The 18619-nt window shown below is 43.1% G+C and overlaps 2 protein-coding genes across 3 annotated transcripts in view; both read left to right on the top strand.

The window, feature by feature from the left end:
• Window positions 1-18619, top strand: part of LOC127582191 (tetratricopeptide repeat protein 28-like) — a 167224-nt gene that overhangs the window by 102491 nt on the left and 46114 nt on the right. The window lies entirely within an intron of this gene.
• Window positions 12255-14788, top strand: rnf208 (ring finger protein 208). The gene has a single exon (XM_052037305.1). It carries the CDS (start codon window positions 13087-13089, stop codon window positions 13822-13824), a length of 738 nt encoding a protein of 245 aa, XP_051893265.1. The 5' UTR covers window positions 12255-13086; the 3' UTR covers window positions 13825-14788.

The following is an 18619-nucleotide window of genomic DNA, read 5'->3' as shown; positions in this document are numbered from 1 at the left end:
TATGCCTTCTCCATTCTTGGATGTCCCCGGTAGTGATTTGTCCTACCAGGCTTTTCCTACTCCTATGCTGATGTTGTGCAGCTATGTGGATCCAATTGTCCTGGCCCTCCAGGACAGAGTAGTGAGGCAGAGTACATGGCAGAGTAGTGAGGCACAGTGAGGTCTCAGTGGCAGCTCAGGCTCAGTTGGTGTTTAGCTGAGGCCAGAACACCCCGACAACCTTCAACAGGACACAGGGCAGGAACTTCATCCCTTGTCAAAGTTTTAGAGTCAAGTCTCTGAGGCTTTGTGGGAGGTTTCAACTGTCTCCAATGCACAGAAATATTTTACAACTTCTGACTAGTTACAATAATAATTATCATAATTTATAAAAGATTGAATTTATTAAAGACAAATTAAAACAAATAATAAGAAAAATAATCAGATAGGTAAAGTGACTGATGAGAAGAGAGGTAGAGCGAGTCGAGTTGCACAGTTCAAGAAGTTAGGGATGGGCGATAAATGCTGGTCTTGTTAGTAATAAAAAAATCTTCACCTGCACTGAGAGACTGAGTGGAAATATTTAAATATAAAAAACCTATTAGGAAACATCAAACAAGCCAGGGCTCTTTCTCTCAAAAGGAGAAGGCTGTGACAACCATAAGAGATCTTTATAACATCAGCATAGAATCAGCAAACAGGGAAGGAGTCCCTGGGCCAGTGTAGAGATACGTATTCTGTGGGAAGCACCAGGCACGGTGATCACTGTCGGAGATCCTGGTAATAGCAAATGATCAGGGAGGGGTGGGTGTGAAAGGTATGGGGGCAGAGTGAGGGGGTGAATGTTGAGGAGCACATTCATTGTGAAGGAACAATAGGAATGGTATGCTCTATTGAGATCAGATGCAAAACATAAGCTAAATGAACATCAATTTAGTCTACTGTGCAAGGTACAAGATATTGTTGATTAAAAGAAACTGCACATGCTGGAAATCGGAAATACCAGAAAATGCTGGAAACACTCAGCAAGTTAGTCTGCATCTGTGGAAAGACAGCTGGGACAAATGTTAACTGTTTCTCTTTCCATAAATCCTGCCTGACCTGTGGAGTGTCTCCATCATTTTCTGTCTCTGTGTGAGACACTGAGGCTCTAAGAGGTAGGGGAAATAAACTGATTGGGCATTGATCAGGTGGTGCTGGATGGGCCACGTTGAAGTTAACAGAAAGGAGCTTTGGGTGGACTATAGAACCAGTCTACCCATTGTCTTTCATTGTGCATCTCAACTTATCATTAATTTCACTGCTTCCAGGCTCTTAGTTAAGTGGATAGACCATGTTGAAAACTTCTACTGAGCTTTGGGTGCTTTTTGAGAGTAGGGACTGCATGCAGGTCTTGTTCATCTGTGGTCGGTCCCACATTCTGTGCCTCATCTGACTCTGGCAATTCTAACATTGTAGATATCCCTGGTGGTTGATGATGTACCAACCAGGTACCATTGTGCTGACTACAAGTGCATCTATGCTATTGTGTACTTTCCATTTTGCTTAAAGATGCTATCAGCAATGTTCTTACCACACTTATGCAAGAGAAGAAGCTGATTGTTACTTGCTGGTGTTATTTTATCTAACCTCTCCAGTCACTGCTCTTCATTTCCTACTGAGTTTGTCATCTGCAGATGCTGATCTGGAGGTGGAGTACTGGTCAGAGTGGAACTGCTTCTTGCTTTCCTGTGTTAGTCAGTGTGGGAGCAAAGTGATAGGTGACAGTGACAAACCTTCAGAGGTTCCAGAGCAACCAAAGTTTCATCAGCTATTCATTTGTTCATTGCCCAGATACCAGAAGGTGAATAGAAAAAAGCAGGGTGGTTGAGAAATTGTTTCAGGAGGGACATCCTGACAGCTGGTCCAACTTCATACATCCTATCTTCATCCTTTGCTTTTCCTTTCCAGACGAAAGTTTAGTCATCTCCTGGTGTACCAATGGAACTTCTATGGCCAGTCTAGTGTTACTCATTGCTGCAATATAAAACCTAAAATTAAAACATAAGATATCAGGAATACTCAGCAGGTCAGGCAGTATCTGCAGAGAGAGAAAAGCAGAATTAATTTTTTAGTCAATCAAAAATTTCAATATCGCTACCATATTAATATTGCAATGATTGATTTTTCAAGAGACAAGAGTTGTTCTCAGTCTTTGTGCATCATCCTTGTGCATAAGTCCTAGAACAGGACCCTTCAGTTTGTTGCTGTTCACCCATTATAAGGATCATCTGCCATATTAGTCTGGCCAGATAATTTGGGACAGGAAATGTTTAGAGCATCAATTCTAGTCCCTTCTTTGAAAAGAGCAATTGTTCTGTGCCTAAAAAGGGCTGTTTAGTAAGCTAGGATGTTACTAAACTATACTGTAAATTGTATTGTCTTTAACACCTTTTTCAGATGTGCAGTAAGTTCCCTTCACCTTTTCTCTCTCAAAATACAATGCATGGAGACACTCCATTGGGACAGTTCTACACATGCATCCCCATGCATCAGAGGTAAAGGGGGACTACCATCTTTGCTAGCATTTACTTTCTTCAGGGACTGGCACCCCTGTGCAATATGCTCTATTCTTTGGCACTTAACGCATCAGACATTATGAGGCCAGGTATCTTCCATAACAAGGCATCCTGCCTCTTACACCCATATGCAACCTTTGGGGTTCACATGACCCACTGGTTTCCCACTTTAGCATCCACATGACTCAGCTCGGAAGAAGACTATGCAGCCATTTCTGTAGCCTGTTCGGTGCTTGCACCTTGGAATCATGCCCTGAACAAAACTGTGCCACATTTTCATGAATCATCTTCATACTGGTTGTAGTTCTGTACACACCTTTTAAATGTTGAGTCCAGCATGTTAAACAGTTTTGCTTAAGTACTCTGGTTTGCCAAGCCCAGGTGATCTCATAGCATCCGAAAGGTCCGAAAGTTGTATCTTTAGCTTAGCAACATATAACAGGGATATAGATACTAAATAAACATGCTATATTAAAAACAAATAATGCTCAACTAACAGCAGTAGCTGGTACAAAGGTGTATCAAAACTGATATCACTTTCTGCACAGGATTGCCAACCACATTCAATATATTCCCCCTCAGTGATAGGAAGTAATCTCCAATTAGTTTTTGATCCCTCACTACACCAGCCAAATGTGCAACTCTCAAAAATCGCCGAAGAAACATGAAAAAAATGTCCCTTCAAAACATTTATAATTTCCTTGAATGACAGGCTGTTTCGAGTACAATACTCAGTCCTGTGCCCTTTGTTGTATTTATTACTGATTTAGACTTAAATATAGGGGGCACAATAAAGAAGTTTGCAGACAATACCAGAATTGGCCAGTGGTTGACAGTGAGGAGGAAAGCTTTAGGCTGTAGGACCTAATCCCAGATATGTGGTGCTCATAAACATCATCCTATGAGATATCCCTGGGCTTCTACTGGCTACAAAATCACCTTCCTCTTTTTATGTATGGCCACGTTTCACTGTCCAGTGCCCTCTCCCATGACAATGTTCACTCTCAGGAACCTCTCCAGTCATTCCATATACAAAGCAATAGGTGAGATGGCTCAGAATTCTGCAGCTCACCAACCTATCTACCACATTCACTGCCTACTAGCATCATCAGTCTCTCTTCAGAACCCCATTTTCCTTTGCTTCATACTTGATTACTATCACTACTTTCTCAAGCAGAACGTCTCAAACTCATCACTAATAAGGCAACCATGGGATCTTTCATTTCCTGCTTAGTAAGGGATGTAATTAGGATGCTAATAAACACATTCTTTATTAAAAGCAAATGCTCAACACCAATAGCCAGCACAACCTATGACATACCACATGCTTCACGTGATTGCCAAATGTACAAATACACTATGTTCTGTCTCGTTGACAGAAATAATGGGTAAGGGTTGACTGGTGTTTTGCAGATGAGAGGCCGTTTCCAGTGGGGATCCCATGGGAACTTGTTAAGTACTTTCTGGTATATATTAATAATTTAGATATAAGTACAGTGAGCATGCTGAAGAAGATAATACACAATTGGCCATGTGGTTGATAGCAAGGAGAAAAACCTTGGACTGCTGAAGGATGTTCCTTAGATTTAGAGAAGTTTCAATCAGATTGGAAAATAACAAATGTACCTCCTTTATTGAAAAAGGGAGGGAGTCAGAAAGCAGGAAACTATAGGCCAAATAATGACATCTATTGCAGGGAAAACGTTAGAAGCTATTATTAATGACAGGGCACTTCAAAAAATTCAAAGTAATCAGGCAAATCTAACATGGATTTGTGAAATGTTTACCAATTTATTAGAGTTCTTTTAAGACATAACATGGGTTGTGGATAAAGGGAAACTGGTGTATGTAGCGTACTTAGATTTTCTGGAGCCATTTGATAAGGTGCCATATCAAAGGTTATTGTAAAAAGTAAAAGCTCATGCTGTAAGAGGTAACATTTGGTGTGGAGAGGGGAATGGCCGGCTGACAGTGAACAGAGAGTTGCGATAAATGGGTCTTTTGCTGGTTGGAAAGATGCAAGGATATGTTAGCCACAGGGATTGGTGCTGGCACCTCAACATTTTACAATTTATCTTGTACTAGTACATAGTTCCCTAAAAGTGGCAATGCAGTTATACAGGGTGGTGAAGAAGGTGTGTGATACGCTTGCCTTCATCGATCAGGGTATTGAATACAAGAGTTGGGATGTCTTGTTACAGCTGTACAAGATGTTGGTGAGACCGCACTTGGAGTATTGTGTGCAGTTCTGGTCGCCATACTATAGCAAGGATGTCATTAAGCTCCAAAGGGGGTGCAAGAAAAATTCACAAGGGGACTGGAGGGCTTGAGTTACAAGGAGAACGTGGATAGGCTGGAACTGTTTTCCTGGGAGCATAGGAAGCTGAGGGATGACCTTATAGAGGTTTATAAAAGCATGGGGCGTAGATAAGGTGGATGGTCCCAGTCTTTTTCCTAGGGTAGAGAGTCTAAAACTAGAGGGTGTAGGTTTAAGGTGAGAGGGGAAAGATTGAAAGGGAACCTGAGAGAGAAGTTTTCACACAGGGGGTGGAGAATGTATGGAACGAGCTGCCAGAGGGAGTGGTAGGGGCAGGAACAATTGCAATGTTATTGTTAGACATTTGGACAAGTACATGGATAAGAAAGATTTAGAGGGATATGGGCCAAATGGGACCAGCTCAGACAGGCAAATTAGTGATGGGTTGGGCCAAAGGACCTGAGATACAGACAGGTTCAGTTCAAGGGCAAAAATCTGGTAAATGGAGTAAAATGTGGGAAAATAATGTTGTCCACTTTGGCAGGAAAAATAAAAATATTATATAAATGGTAAGGGATTGCAGAACTTTGAAATGTAGAAGGATTCAGGCACTTTAGTGCATGATTCAGGAAGGGCTGATTTTTCGATACATTCATTATTGGGATCTGGGCATCGTTAGCTGAGCCAGCATTTATTGCTCACTCATAACTCCCCTTTGGAAGGTGGTAGTGAGTGACCATCTTGAACCACTGCAGTCCTTCTGGAGAAGGTGTTCCCATGGCACTGTTGGGCAGGAAGTTCCAGGATTTAGACCCCGTGACGATGAAGGACCAGCGATATATTTCCAAGTCAGCATGATGTGTAACTTGGGGCGGAATCTGTACGTGTCACACCAACTAGCCTTTGGCATTCTTGGTGGTAGAGGTTACATGTTTGGTAGGTGTCAGAGTAGTCTGGGCAAGTAATTCCAATGTATGTGCACTGGTGACAGAGAGAATGAATGTTTAGGGTGGATGATGGCTGCAAATCGAGTGGACTGTTTCGTCCTCGATGGTCTTGAGCTTCTTGAGAGTTGTTGTAACTGCTCTCATCAAGGCAAATAGAGAGTATTCCATAACCCTCCTGTCTGTTGCCATATACATGGTGAAATGCTTTGGGATGTCAGGAGATGAGTTACCAGTTGTAGGATACCCATCCTCCGACTGACCCTTGTAGCCACAGTGTTTGCGGCTGGTCAAGTTGAGATTCTCATCAATTGTGATGCCCAGGATAGTGATGGTGGGAGATTCAGTGATGGCAATGCCATTGATTGTCACTTTGACTCTGATTCTCCCTTGGCAGGGATGGTCACTGTTGTGTTGAAAATGTTACTTACCACTTAGTAGCCCATGCCATTGACAGGGTCTTGCTATGCATAGGCATGGGCTGCTTCACTTCCCGAGGAATTGCAAATGGAATTGAAAATTTTGCAATCATCATCTTCCATCTGTGAGCTCTGACTCCAGCTATTGGAGTGTCTTCTCTTTGATGCCCATTGATTTCAGTTTTACCAGGGCTGCTTGATGCCACACTTGGTCAAGTGCTGCCATGATATCAGGGACAGTCACTCTCCCCTTACTTCTAGAATTCAATTCTTTGGTCCATGTTTGGTCCTGGCAAAACGGGAACTAGGTGCTGTAAGTACCTCCTGACCTCACTGTCAATGACAGCTTCCATGATTTTGCTGATTATTGAGAGTAGACTGATTGGCCAGTAATTTGCCAGATTGGATATGTCCTGTTTTCTGTGAGCTGAGCATACCTGAGCCATTTTTGACATTATTAGGTCAGTGTCAATGCTGTAACTGTACTGGAACAGCTGGGTTAGAAGCACAGCAAGTTCTGGAGCACAGCTGCCAACGCTGTTTGGTCCTATAGCCTTTGCTTTATTCTCAACCATTAGGAATTAGGAAAGGACAATAAATGGGCGATAAATCCTGAAGAATAAATAAGTAAAACAAAGTTGGTTTAATGTTTTCCTCTTTATTCCTGGTTCTCATTGGTTCACCCACCTAGAAATTAGACACATTTGCACGTCTTTTATGCATAAGTCATGCATGTAAAGGAAAATTTACTCAACACCGGATACCAACAAGAAGATGCAGCACATGATTAAGAAGGTAAATCTTTATTACGAAAAGATTTGATTGCAGGATTAAAGATATCTTAGTGCAATCACTCAAGACTTTGATGAGTGTGCACCTGGAGTATTTTGGTCTGCTTACCTGAAAAAGGACATGCTTGGCTTAGAGGGAACCCAGTAAAAGTTCAATAAATTGGTTCCAGGGATGGTGGGTTTATTGTAAGAGATTGAGTAGACTAGAACTGTGTTCCTTCGGGTTCAGGAAATCTCATTGAAACCTACAAAGTTCTGACAGGGCTCAGCAGGATAGAGACAGGGAGGATGTTTCCCCTGGCCGAGAAGTCCAGAATCAGGGGTCACAGAATAAGGGAGAGGTCATTTAGGACTGAGAGAGAATTTTTTTCACACAGAGGATGGTGAACCTTTGGAATTGTCTCCTCTGAGGGGCTATGGATGTTCAGTCATTGAGTTCAGAGACTGATGGATTTCTGGATATTAAAGAAATTAAGGGATTTAGGGATAGTACAGAAAAATGGTCTTGAGGTAGATCACCCATGATTTTGATGAATTGTGGGCAGGGTCTAAGGGCCACATGGATTACCCTGGCTCCTGTTGATGGCCATGGGGAAATTGAACTGAGCACTTCATCCTAATGAAGATTTCATTTGTCCATCGTATTAGAACATAGAACAGCAGAGCACAGGACCAGGCCCTTCGACCCGGGATGTCTGTGCTGAGCATGATGTCAAATTAAACTAATCCCTTCTGCCTGCGCATGATTCATATTGCCCACTCATGATGATGTCACACACGTGCGTGGTTTACTTTGTTCATTTAATGACAGAAATTGAAATAAAAGGTCATGACCTACCAACTTCATCATTAACCCAATATAATTTGGTAAATTGGTTTATTATTGTCACTTGTACCGAGGTACAGTGAAAAACTTGTCTTGCATACCGTTCATACAGATCAATTCATTACACAGTGCATTGAGGTAATACAAGATAAAACAATAACAGAATTCAAAATAAGTGTTACAGTTACAGAGAAAGTGCAGTGCAGGCAGGCAATAAGGTGCAAGGCCATGACAAGGTAGATTGTGAGGTCAAGAGTCCATCTTATCGTACTAGGGGATCATTCAATTGTCTTATAACAGCGGGATAGAAGCTGTCCTTGAGCTTGGTGGTACGCGCTTTCAGGTTTTTGTGTCTTCTGTCCAATGGGGGGGGGGGGGAGAAGAGAGAATGTCTGGGGTGAATGGGGTCTTTGATTATGTTGGCTGCTTTACTGAGGCAGCAAGAATTGTAGACGGAGTCCATGGAGGGGAGGCTGTTTTCGATGATGTGCTGAGTTGTGCTTGCAGTCACAGGCAGAGCAGTTGCCATAAAGTAATGAACTATGCATAATTTAAAGTATCTCTATGGGATATCACTTTATGTTTAAAAAGATCCTCCCATGAAATTGTTGTCAGAAAAAGATTGGAGCCGGCTGTCTTGTGTAAAGATAGAGACTTCTGATAACGGATGTGTAGTTCTCAGACCCCTTGATCTGTGAGTCTGATGCTGCTGATGAATGTGGGGGTCAGGGACCACCTGCAGGGGTACCACTGGGCCTGCTTCACTGTCAAGGGTCACCACCCCTCTCACCTTCCCCATTTCCCCCTCCCTCAGTTTTCCCTAATCCCTTCCCCGTGCTCTCTCACATCTATCAGAGAAAACTCTTTAAAAACACTGACATACTTTCCACAGGTCAAGTTCCAATACTCTTAAAGGAGAACAAAACCACAAAAGAGGTTTTTAAAGTAAGGATGCATCAATTTCACACGTTTTTGTGATTTCTGATTGGTGTAAGTGTTATATGCAGCCCCCAAACACCAAAAGCCTAATTTCTACATAGGTTGTTTCTGACAATTATACCTGGTTCTCAATTGGTCAGATTGTTGGTTTTTATTGGTCTAGTGCATCCAAGGGTATTCTTATTTGTTCATCTTTCCATAACTAATCCTCTGTATACCAGTCTACCTGTGGTAACCTTTCTCCTTGTTGCTTCTCAAGAAGCCATCTACTTCTGTCTTACCTAGTTCTCGTTAGCTTACTGTGCCCATACTAATTCTCAGTGATATCTCGTGGTTTCGTGCTGGTTTCTTATTCAGCCACTGTTCATTTTATCTAAATGGTTCATTGTTTCTATATTTGATTCTAATTGGTCTGATGGTGTAGTGTCTCTATACCTGGTTCCCATTGGTTCATGGGATGTAAAACTAGTTCTGATTACTTCAGTGGGCTCATTACACACACACACCACACACACACACACACACACACACACACACACACACACACACACACACACACACAAAATCTGAAGGGTATATTTACTACTCAATATCTAATTAAAACACAACACAGCAATGGTACCAATAAATACTGGTGTCATGTTCTTGCCATCGCCTGTCTTCTTGAAAGGTGGATGGAAGAGCTCCAGATTGTGAGGTCCCTGCAACCAACTGGTTTATTTTGCAGGACATCTATGAATGAATAGAACAACACTTTCACAGTGACTGTTGATTTGCTATTACTCCTCAAATCCTCCCATTAATGGAAATATTTGACTTCCTCAACTATGAACTAAATGCAATTTACAAATGAGCTATCTCCTGAACTGCCTCTAACCTTATTATGCAAAAGGAAATAAAAACGCCATTTATGGAATACCATGCAGAACCTCCCTCACTGTTTTACAGCCATGGAGAATCTTTCTGAAGTATTACCATTTGTTGCAGTGCAGGAGATGCAACAACCAGTGCATTCATTAATGTTACCTCATGCACTCAGAAAGCTGCAATATGGCTTGAACCTGTGACCTTCTTACAGAGAAGGAAAGGGGCAGCTGCTAGGGCAAGAATGACTTAAACCCTCTGCTCGAGACTCCAAACTGACCAGGGCTCACTCCCTGTTGTAGTGTAGTCCCTACTACACTTATGTTACTGTTGTATAAGTCGTTGGTGAAGCTGCACTTGGAGTACTGTGTACGGTTTTGGTTGCTCTATTATAGAAAAGACATGGTTAAACTGCAAAGAGTACAGAGAAGATTTACGAGGATGTTGTCAGGACTACAAGGCCTAAGTTATTGGGAGAGGTTGGCCAGGCTAGGTCTTTATTCCTCGGAATGTAGGAGAATGAGGGGCAACGTTATAGAAGTGTCTAAAATTATGAGAAGCATAGATAAGTGGGTGGTAACAGTCTTTTCTCCAGGGTAGGGGAGTCCAAAACTAGGGTGAGAGAGGAAAGATTTAAAAGAGACCTGAGGGACAACTTTTTCACATAGAGGGTGGTGAGTATAAGGAATGAGCTGCCAGAGGAAGTGGTTGAGGCAGGTACAACAGTATCATTTAAGAAGCACTTGGATAGGTACATGGAGGGGTGGGGCTTGGAGGGATATGAGCCAAACACAGGAAATTGGGACTAGTTGGCTGGGCACCGTGGTCAGTATGGACTAGTTGGGCCGAAGGGCCTGTATCTGTGCTGTTTTGCTCTATGACTCCTTAAGAAAAAAAATCCAAACTTTCACTGCTGATTGCTCCTTATCATCTGTGTCACTGAGATATCAATCAAAGCTTACCCCCTAAATGATAACTTCCTTCATTTGGGAGCTTAGGCAATTATATTTACATTTAGCTGAATGCCTTACTATGTAACATTGAACATTAAAGGTGCAGACATGTCCAGTAATTAGATCATTTGTCCTAAAACATCTCAGAAAGCTCAGCTAGAGTACTCCCTTGGGAACAGAATCTAATTTCACAATAGCATCATAACGTAAATTAAACCAAAATTCCTTCCAAGGGCAAATACTGTTGGTAAAAATATCAAAATGTCTATATCTGATCTGTAGACCTGTATGCCTCTGCCTAGTTCTGATTGGTTCCATCACCCAGTATACCTGTATCTGATTCTCATTGGCTCACTGTGTTCTGTAGCAATAGTCATTGGTAGTTTGCTCTCATTCGCCCGATATGTCTGCATGCTGCTCTTTATTGCCTCAAAGTGTTCTGTACTTGGTTTTCATTGGCACAATGTGTTATTCCCTGGTCCACATTGGCCATTTGCAGCTGTTAGTTTATGATTTCTTATATTCTGTTTTATTTTTGTTTTTTTTATTCTTTATTATTCTCGTTATTTTAATTTTGTATTTTTGTTAGATTTTTAAACTACTAAATGTTATGTGGCAATACCACACTACAGTTTTTTGCATCTAATATACCAAATTGGGTACAGGGCATAGGTCTCTCAACACAGCGTCACGAAGCACCTTCAGCTCAGCACGGGTTCCAGGCCTTAATCACCTCTGCTGTCTTATCGAGGATTCTCAGTTCAGCATGGTGTATACCACTGTAGCCTCTCCTGGCAGTCCCAGATATCTCCCCATAATCAACCTCAGAAGGGCACTTCCCAAAATACCAGTATCATACTTTCCCACATTGTTTGTCTTCTGGATTCCATCTAATATGATAATTTCCTGCTTAAAGCCAGATTACCACATTATGACAATTTATAATCATTCTTGTGTGGCATCCAGTGCAATATCAGGTTCAGAGTGTCCAAACTCATTTAATTTGTGAACCTTAACACCAGGAAAAAGACGAGACATTTAACTCATTAATCTGAAGAGAAGTCCAAGCACTTTCTGGCTTTTCAAGAACATTTCCATTTTCCTTATGTGTCTCAGACTTGTTCGTGTCGGCCCAGGAGCCTCTGTCTTGTTGGGCTGAAGGGCCTGTTTCTATGTCAGAAGACCTCCATGATGCATGGGACTCCTAACCTCTCTCAATCTTTCATTCATCCTATCATCAGTAGGTGTTTGAAACATGCTTAGTGTTCAGCTTTTAAGATTCTTCATTTACCTTGTTTTCACCACTGATCTTTGAAAACTGTGGCCCTTCATCCGTTCCCTCTCAATGAATTAACATTTGCTTTAATTGCTCTTTACAGCACTCACAGGACTACACTGTTTCTAGCCCACTTTGAATTTGAAATTCTAATGTTCACAAATGCTCAGTAAACGTCATTGTGTAAGGAAATTTTGAGAGTGAAACACGGCTTCTAAGGTGTCTCAGAAGAAATCTAGTTTCTTTTCACAATTGCCTATTACCAGAAGCTGAGATAGTCTGTTCCAGGAGAAAGCAATCAACACTGAGCACAGAGAATGGAGGGGTTAAGTGTGAACTATCTAGAGGTGACCTCGTCGACTAGGAGGGTGTGAAGTGCTCGGGGGAATAGCTGGTGCTGCTTTCTCTTGCAGTAACAGCACCGAGCCACTGTGACTCAGGAAGGAAATGGCAATAGCATCATCCTCTGCTTTCTCAGCATTGATTGCACCACAGCAAGAGCTCTTTGAAGGTTAGACAGATGAATGAAAAAGGCAAGCCAGAGAGGTTAGCTTCAGTTGCAGAGCTAGCCCGTGCTGGAGGACTGGGGCCTGAAGCCCTCACACTGTGCTGAATGAGAGAAATGTGAGCTAGCTGCAGTACTGCGGTGCTGCTGCAGACAGCACTGCCATCAGAGGTAAACAGAAGACTCAGAGAGACAGAGCCAGAGCGAGAAAGCAAACTGCAGAGCAGCCACTGCCCTTACTAACAACACGGAGACACACACTTTGCTGGAGGAGGGAAGACCGTGTTCAATTAGAAGCTGGAAGCGCCAGATCATCTCCGAGTGCAGGTAATGTGATTTGAGCGAGCATCTCCAGGCTCCCTGCTCCCTGCCTGAGCAATTCCTTCAGTGGGTGAGCGCTACTCACTCAGTATTGTCACAGAGGCTTCATCTGGAACATGTTTGCACTGCGTGCTTCATATTGCAGCATTCACTGCCGTTAGGAGGTTGAGAGGAAGAGAAGTCAGACTTTGCTGTCGTAAAGCTGACACTGACAGCACCTGTCAGCCTCGCTCGATAAATATCAGTGTTTGGAACTGATGAAGGCTGTGCAGAAGGTTCGGGATGCTTCCTGCTGACTGTGTTGCAGCCTGACTCTTGTGAATGGGAAGTGAAAGGTCCTGGCGTACAGAGGGAAGCCTGCAAGGTGCAGACATGGATAGTCGGTGTGGTGAGTACAGCCCCAGCCTGTGAATTGGGCTACCCAGCTGCAGCTTGGGCACTTGCATCCTCCCCTATGGCGTGCCTGAAACAGCAGCAGGCCGCCATCAAGATGGAGGCAGTGAAGATTGTGCCGGCGGAGAAGTTTGCGGACTGCCCAAGCTCGCAGGCCCGCTATGGGCCCTCGCAGTGCTCCCGGGACCCCCCGCTCGTTGGGAAATGTGCCTGGCCCCTGGAGTCGGAGATCATCGCAAACCAGGCCTGTGCCGATGTCCCTGCCCTGGAGAAGGCGCGGAGCCCCAGTGGGCTGGCCAGGACTCCGCCCCGTGCTGAGAAGTTTAGCCAGGGCCACCGCAAGGCCAGCGCTGAGATGTGCTACCACCGGCAGACGCCGTCGGACGAGGTCATTGTCAACCAGTACGTGCTTCACCAGTCCGCCACCGCGGAGCCTCTGGAATGTCCCACGTGCGGTCACGTGTACAACGCTACCAACAAGCGCCCCCGCATCCTCTCCTGCCTGCACTCGGTGTGTGAAGAGTGCCTACAGATCCTCTATGAATCCTGCCCAAAGTACAAGTTCATCTCCTGCCCTACTTGCCGCCGGGAAACCGTCCTCTTCACTGACTACGGCCTGGCTGCTCTGGCCGTCAACACCAGCATCCTCGCCCGACTGCCAGCTGAGGCCCTCACCGCCAACCCAGGCCAGTGGGGTGGGGAGGCAGACCGCAGCTGCTATCAGACCTTCCAGCAGTACTGCGGGGCAGCCTGCAGCTGCCAGCTCCGAAACCCACTGTCCTCCTGCACCATCATGTAGAAGGCCCTGGTCACAAAGTTGCACTTGCAGCCAACAGGAGAAGGATTACTCCAAGACTGAACAACTTGCTGTGTTTTTGCAGCACCCTTTATGGTAAATTACCTATGACAATTATCTCATCTGGGAGTTTCTGTGTTTTCTGTGAAATCAAAGGTATCCAATTCAGACTGGCAAGTATTATGCTGTCCTGATAATTTTGCTTGAGAGCAGCATTGCTAAGCTACCTGCACAAATTTGACTCTGACCTCGGAACTGCTTTCTCCACCCCAGTATTATACAATGCCTAAAACCATCGCCAATGCATCGTCTTAAAATGATGCCTGCTACTGTTCAGTAAAGCTTAATATGTTCTAGGTCCATGCTTCAGTATTCAGACCCATTCCAGCCCAGGCTCAGTCCTCAACCAGGGTGTTGAATCTGCAAGGGCATATTTTTTTAATCTAAATTTTAGAATTTGGTCTTTAGATGGAGAGGAAAGGGTTTCACAGCACTTAATTTTAACTGCAAGCGTCCTTGTCTAAGCCACAGACTTGTGGCTAACTTCCCTGACGTCAAAAGCACGTTGTAAGCGTTTTTGCAGTTTCAGCCCAAAGTAGCACCATGTGTGAGCACACCCAGCAGTCTGTAGCTCTGGCGAAGCCGAACAGAAAAGGGTTAAAGTCTACTTGTCTCCAGATCAGCCATCAGTCAGAGTAACCAGATCATGAAAGCAGCTTTCACCAGAGGATTGTGATTATTTTAACTCCTTCCCCCACCCCAAACATCTGGTCCTTGACTCCATGCAGCCAATGACACATCTAGGGCACAACATGATGGACATGTCCTTGTCTTCATCATTAGATACTGTGTATGGAGCACCTGCTGCCAAAGGTCACAGTGCTTGGAGTCGCCATGAACAGCGCTAGGAACATAAAGAATGTTTCTTTATTGATTGTATTCTGTGAATAAACTATATCACACCTTCCACTTGTATTCATGCTACTGCAGTGATTATGGGGTTAAGTAGACAAGTGCTGGCACACCGTCCAGCAATGGATTAAACTTGCGGCAATGGCTGGAGGACACCGGTGCAAACACATATCCAGCAACATGGTGGAATATCTAAGGGGTCCTTACTCCCTGCTCCTGTTTCACACCGCATGTCAAATAATCATTGGGAATTATGTTAGTAAGGTATTTCACTGTGGCAGAATGCACAAGAAGAGATACTGCATTCATAGCATCCTGCTTAAAGTCTGGAAGAAACAGGAGGTTCAGGCTAAACAATGGAGGCAGCAGGGTGAACATCACAGGCACTGGGGTGAGAGCCACTGGTTATTACTTCTGTACTGCAGGCCACACTCTGGATATCACAGATACAGGCAAAATTTCACTGTGTGCTGTTTCTTCCAAGATATCCACAAATACAGCTAGCTCCATAGAGTTTATCATTTAGGATAGGAAAGGCAGGCAAAAGCTTAGGGTATAGGTTAAATATTTCAGAACATTGTTTCAGTATCTCAGGATGTTGTTTGATTACTTTCAGATTTAGTTGAGCATTGTAGGGTATAATTTGAATGTTCATGTTGTGGAATGAATATGAAGAGAGCAAGATGAGCATTAAATGGATTAAGGCGTGCTTCAGGGTGCAGACTGAGAAATACAGGGCACAGTACAAGTACTGTGGGTACCAATTGATAATACAAGATGCAAAGTGTGTAAAAATAGTTCAGGATGTAGTTTGAGTGAGTACTGCAGATGTAAACCAAGCAGTACAGGAAGTGGAATAAGGCCTTCAGGGTGCTGCTTGATTTCTATGGGTACAAAGTACCCCAGTTTAAGTCATTCAAAAGGTAGTTGGAGTATTTCAGAATATAGTCTGAGTACTCCACAGAATGTTAAACAAGAGCTGGAGTACTTCTGGGTGAAATTTCAGAATATTATTGAGAATTTCAACACAGTTTAATATTCTCAGGTTTGGTGTTGCTATGTTAAGATGGAGTTTAATAATTCAGGATGTAGTTTCAAAATCCATTTTGAGTTTGTCAAAACATATTTTGAGGGTGTAGACTGGGTACAGTAGGTAAAGGTGAGTATTACAGAGTGCAAGTCAGATATTGCAGAATGTAAGCTGAGTATCAGGAGGAGGAGAATAAGCTTAGCGAGATACAGTTTGAGCATCTCAGAGGGCATTGTGCTCTTTTCAGGCTGTATTTTGAGAGTGTTAGGGTGCGCAAAGTATTTCAGCTCTCCTACCGGATTCCTTCTTCTTCAGCCCTTGGCCTCTTCTACCTATCACCTCTCAACTTATTGCATCTTCTACGCGCCCCCCCCCCCCCCACCCACTACCTTCCCCCTCTCACCTGGACTCACCTTTCACCTGATCTCACCCATCACCTGCCTGCATCTGCTCTTCCCCCTCTCCCCACCTTCTTATTCTGGCTTCTGCCCTCCTCGTTTCCAGTCCTGATGAAGGGTCTTGGCCCGAAACGTCGACTGTTTATTTCCCTCCATAGATGCTGCCCGACCTGCTGAGTTCCTCCAGCACTTTTTGTGTATTGCTCCAGATACATCCAGCAACTGCAGGATTTCTTGTGTCAGAGTATTTCAGAGATTTTACAAAATTCAGGATGCTGTTTGGATATTTTAGAGTGTTGTTTGAGGATTTCAGGATAGAAATTAGGTATGTTAGGATTTTGTTTGACCATTACAAAGAATGGCTTCTATCATTCAAGATGTGGTTTTAGTACTTCAGGGTAGAATTGGAATTTTCCAGGATTTATTTATTTTAAAGGGAAGTTTAATTATTGTGGAATTAAAGTTCAATATTTCAGGATGCAGTCTAAGTGTTAGTTTGCAATGTATAGTCGGGTATTTCAAAGTATTATTTAAGTATTTAAGATTGAAGTTTAAGTATTTCATATGTAGGCTGAGTATCCTGAAGGTAGTTTTTAGTATTTCAGTGGATCGATGATTCAGGTCATAATTTTATTATTTCAATATTCATTGCAGTTTGAGTATTTCATGGTTCAGCCTGAATATTGTAAAATATAAAATAAAAACAGAAAATGCTAGAAATATTTAGGAAGTCAGGTTGCACGTGGAATCTTTAACAAGAGTTTGAATAAAGTTACTTTTACGAAAAAGTAACATAATTCCCTTTACCTCATAATTCTTCCACAGATGCTGCCTGACCTCCTGAATATTTCCAGCATTTTCTGTTTTTATTTCACATTTCCACCATTTTATTTTTTTTACTTTTCAATTATAACAAATCATGAGTTTTTCCAAATTGTTTGTGTTTATCAGGGCATATTTAAATTGTTTCTGCTTTTGATGTGAATATTTTAGGCTAAGAAATGCCAGGTGCAGTTTGAGTATATCAAAATTTATCCTGAATACTCTGGGCTGCAGTTTCAATATTACAGGGTGCAGGTTGACACTACAGAGCATAGTATTACAGGTTGCCAAATGGGTTCTGTGGGTGCACGATAAATATTACAGGGTATAATTGAGTATTAAAAACTACAGATTTTGTCTTAAAATCGAAGTAAGTAATTTTTAAAAAATCTAAACATTCTTTTAAATAACTAAAAGCCAACTTAAAAAGCTTAAAAACATTAAAATAATGTAAAATAACTAAGACATTTTCCCTTGTTCCCTAATTTGTTACCTATAACCCTCACTGAGTCAATGGGGTCTTGGTGCTATGTCTGACACAGACCCCAGGAGTAATTCTCCAGTGCAGTGCCAGGGAATCCCAGCAAGACTGAGCTCCACAGGGAATGGACCAGAGACCAGCGGCAAAGCAAGCTGACAGATTCAATTTTCCCACTCTGCCAGTAGGTGCCACACTTCCCTGTGTCACAGCACACACAGGACTTATGAAGTTTATTAGCTGTATGCCAGCTGTTCCTGGTGATGAATTCCAGCAAATCTAGTCCCAGTCCTTAAGAGACCCTTGAGTTTTTCAGGGACTCCAGTCTCTAAGGGAGCTGATATTTCAGCGGCCATTCAGAAATTCAGGGATCATTCAGTATTTTTGTTTAAAATGTGAATATTTCAGTATGTTTACTGAGCTTTGGGTACTGTAGTTTGAGCATTTTTGTACAGCTTGAATATTTCAGGGTGTGGTCTAAGGATAGTTCTACAGGATACAGGGAGAGTATTGCAACGTGTCATCTGATTATCACAACATGCAATTGTGTGTGCTCATTTAAAGAAAAATGATAATTCAGGAAACATTGGGCAGAGTTGTCCTGGGTCCTGCCTGCCGCCCAAACCCACTGCCTGTAGTGCCCACCCATCCACACTGATCCATCTGGAGATGGAGGGCAGGCTGGGCTTGAGGTCACCTTGCAAAGTGGAGCAGGATACTAGGCCTCAGCTCACTGTTAAGTAATATTGCATAAAATATACCACTTACCCGCACTGAGCGTATCTGGCCTGTCAGCTCAATATGTTTCCATTTGGCTGCCAGACCCCTGGTGATTCCACTGGGACGCCAGAAATCAGATGGGCCAGTACCTGACCCCTGACTTGCCTCTGATTCCATGTCTCACTGCACAAGCTCCAAACTCAAAGAGGAGTTGACCAGTGAGGAAAATACGGCCAACAGTTGTGTCTGGGGCCGCTGGCCACAGGTGAGCACGAGCCAGCCCACTAATGATTGCAGGGTACAGTGGAATAGTTCAGTGCGGTTTGAGTAATTTGGGGATTGCTTGAAGGATTACTTTGGGTACTTAGGGAACTTTCAGTCCTGCAGTATTATTCCTTTACATCATGGATCATACAGTATTTCAGGGCACCGTTGGAC

The sequence above is a fragment of the Pristis pectinata genome, chromosome 23 (genome assembly GCF_009764475.1).
Source record: "Pristis pectinata isolate sPriPec2 chromosome 23, sPriPec2.1.pri, whole genome shotgun sequence".
Taxonomy (NCBI): Eukaryota; Metazoa; Chordata; class Chondrichthyes; order Rhinopristiformes; family Pristidae; genus Pristis; species Pristis pectinata.
This window is presented reverse-complemented; position numbering and strand designations above follow the sequence as displayed.

What these genes read in the sequence shown, in the direction of transcription:
- rnf208 (XM_052037305.1), top strand. Translation starts at nt 13,087, where the DNA reads ATGGCGTGCCTGAAACAGCAGCAGGCCGCCATCAAGATGGAGGCAGTG.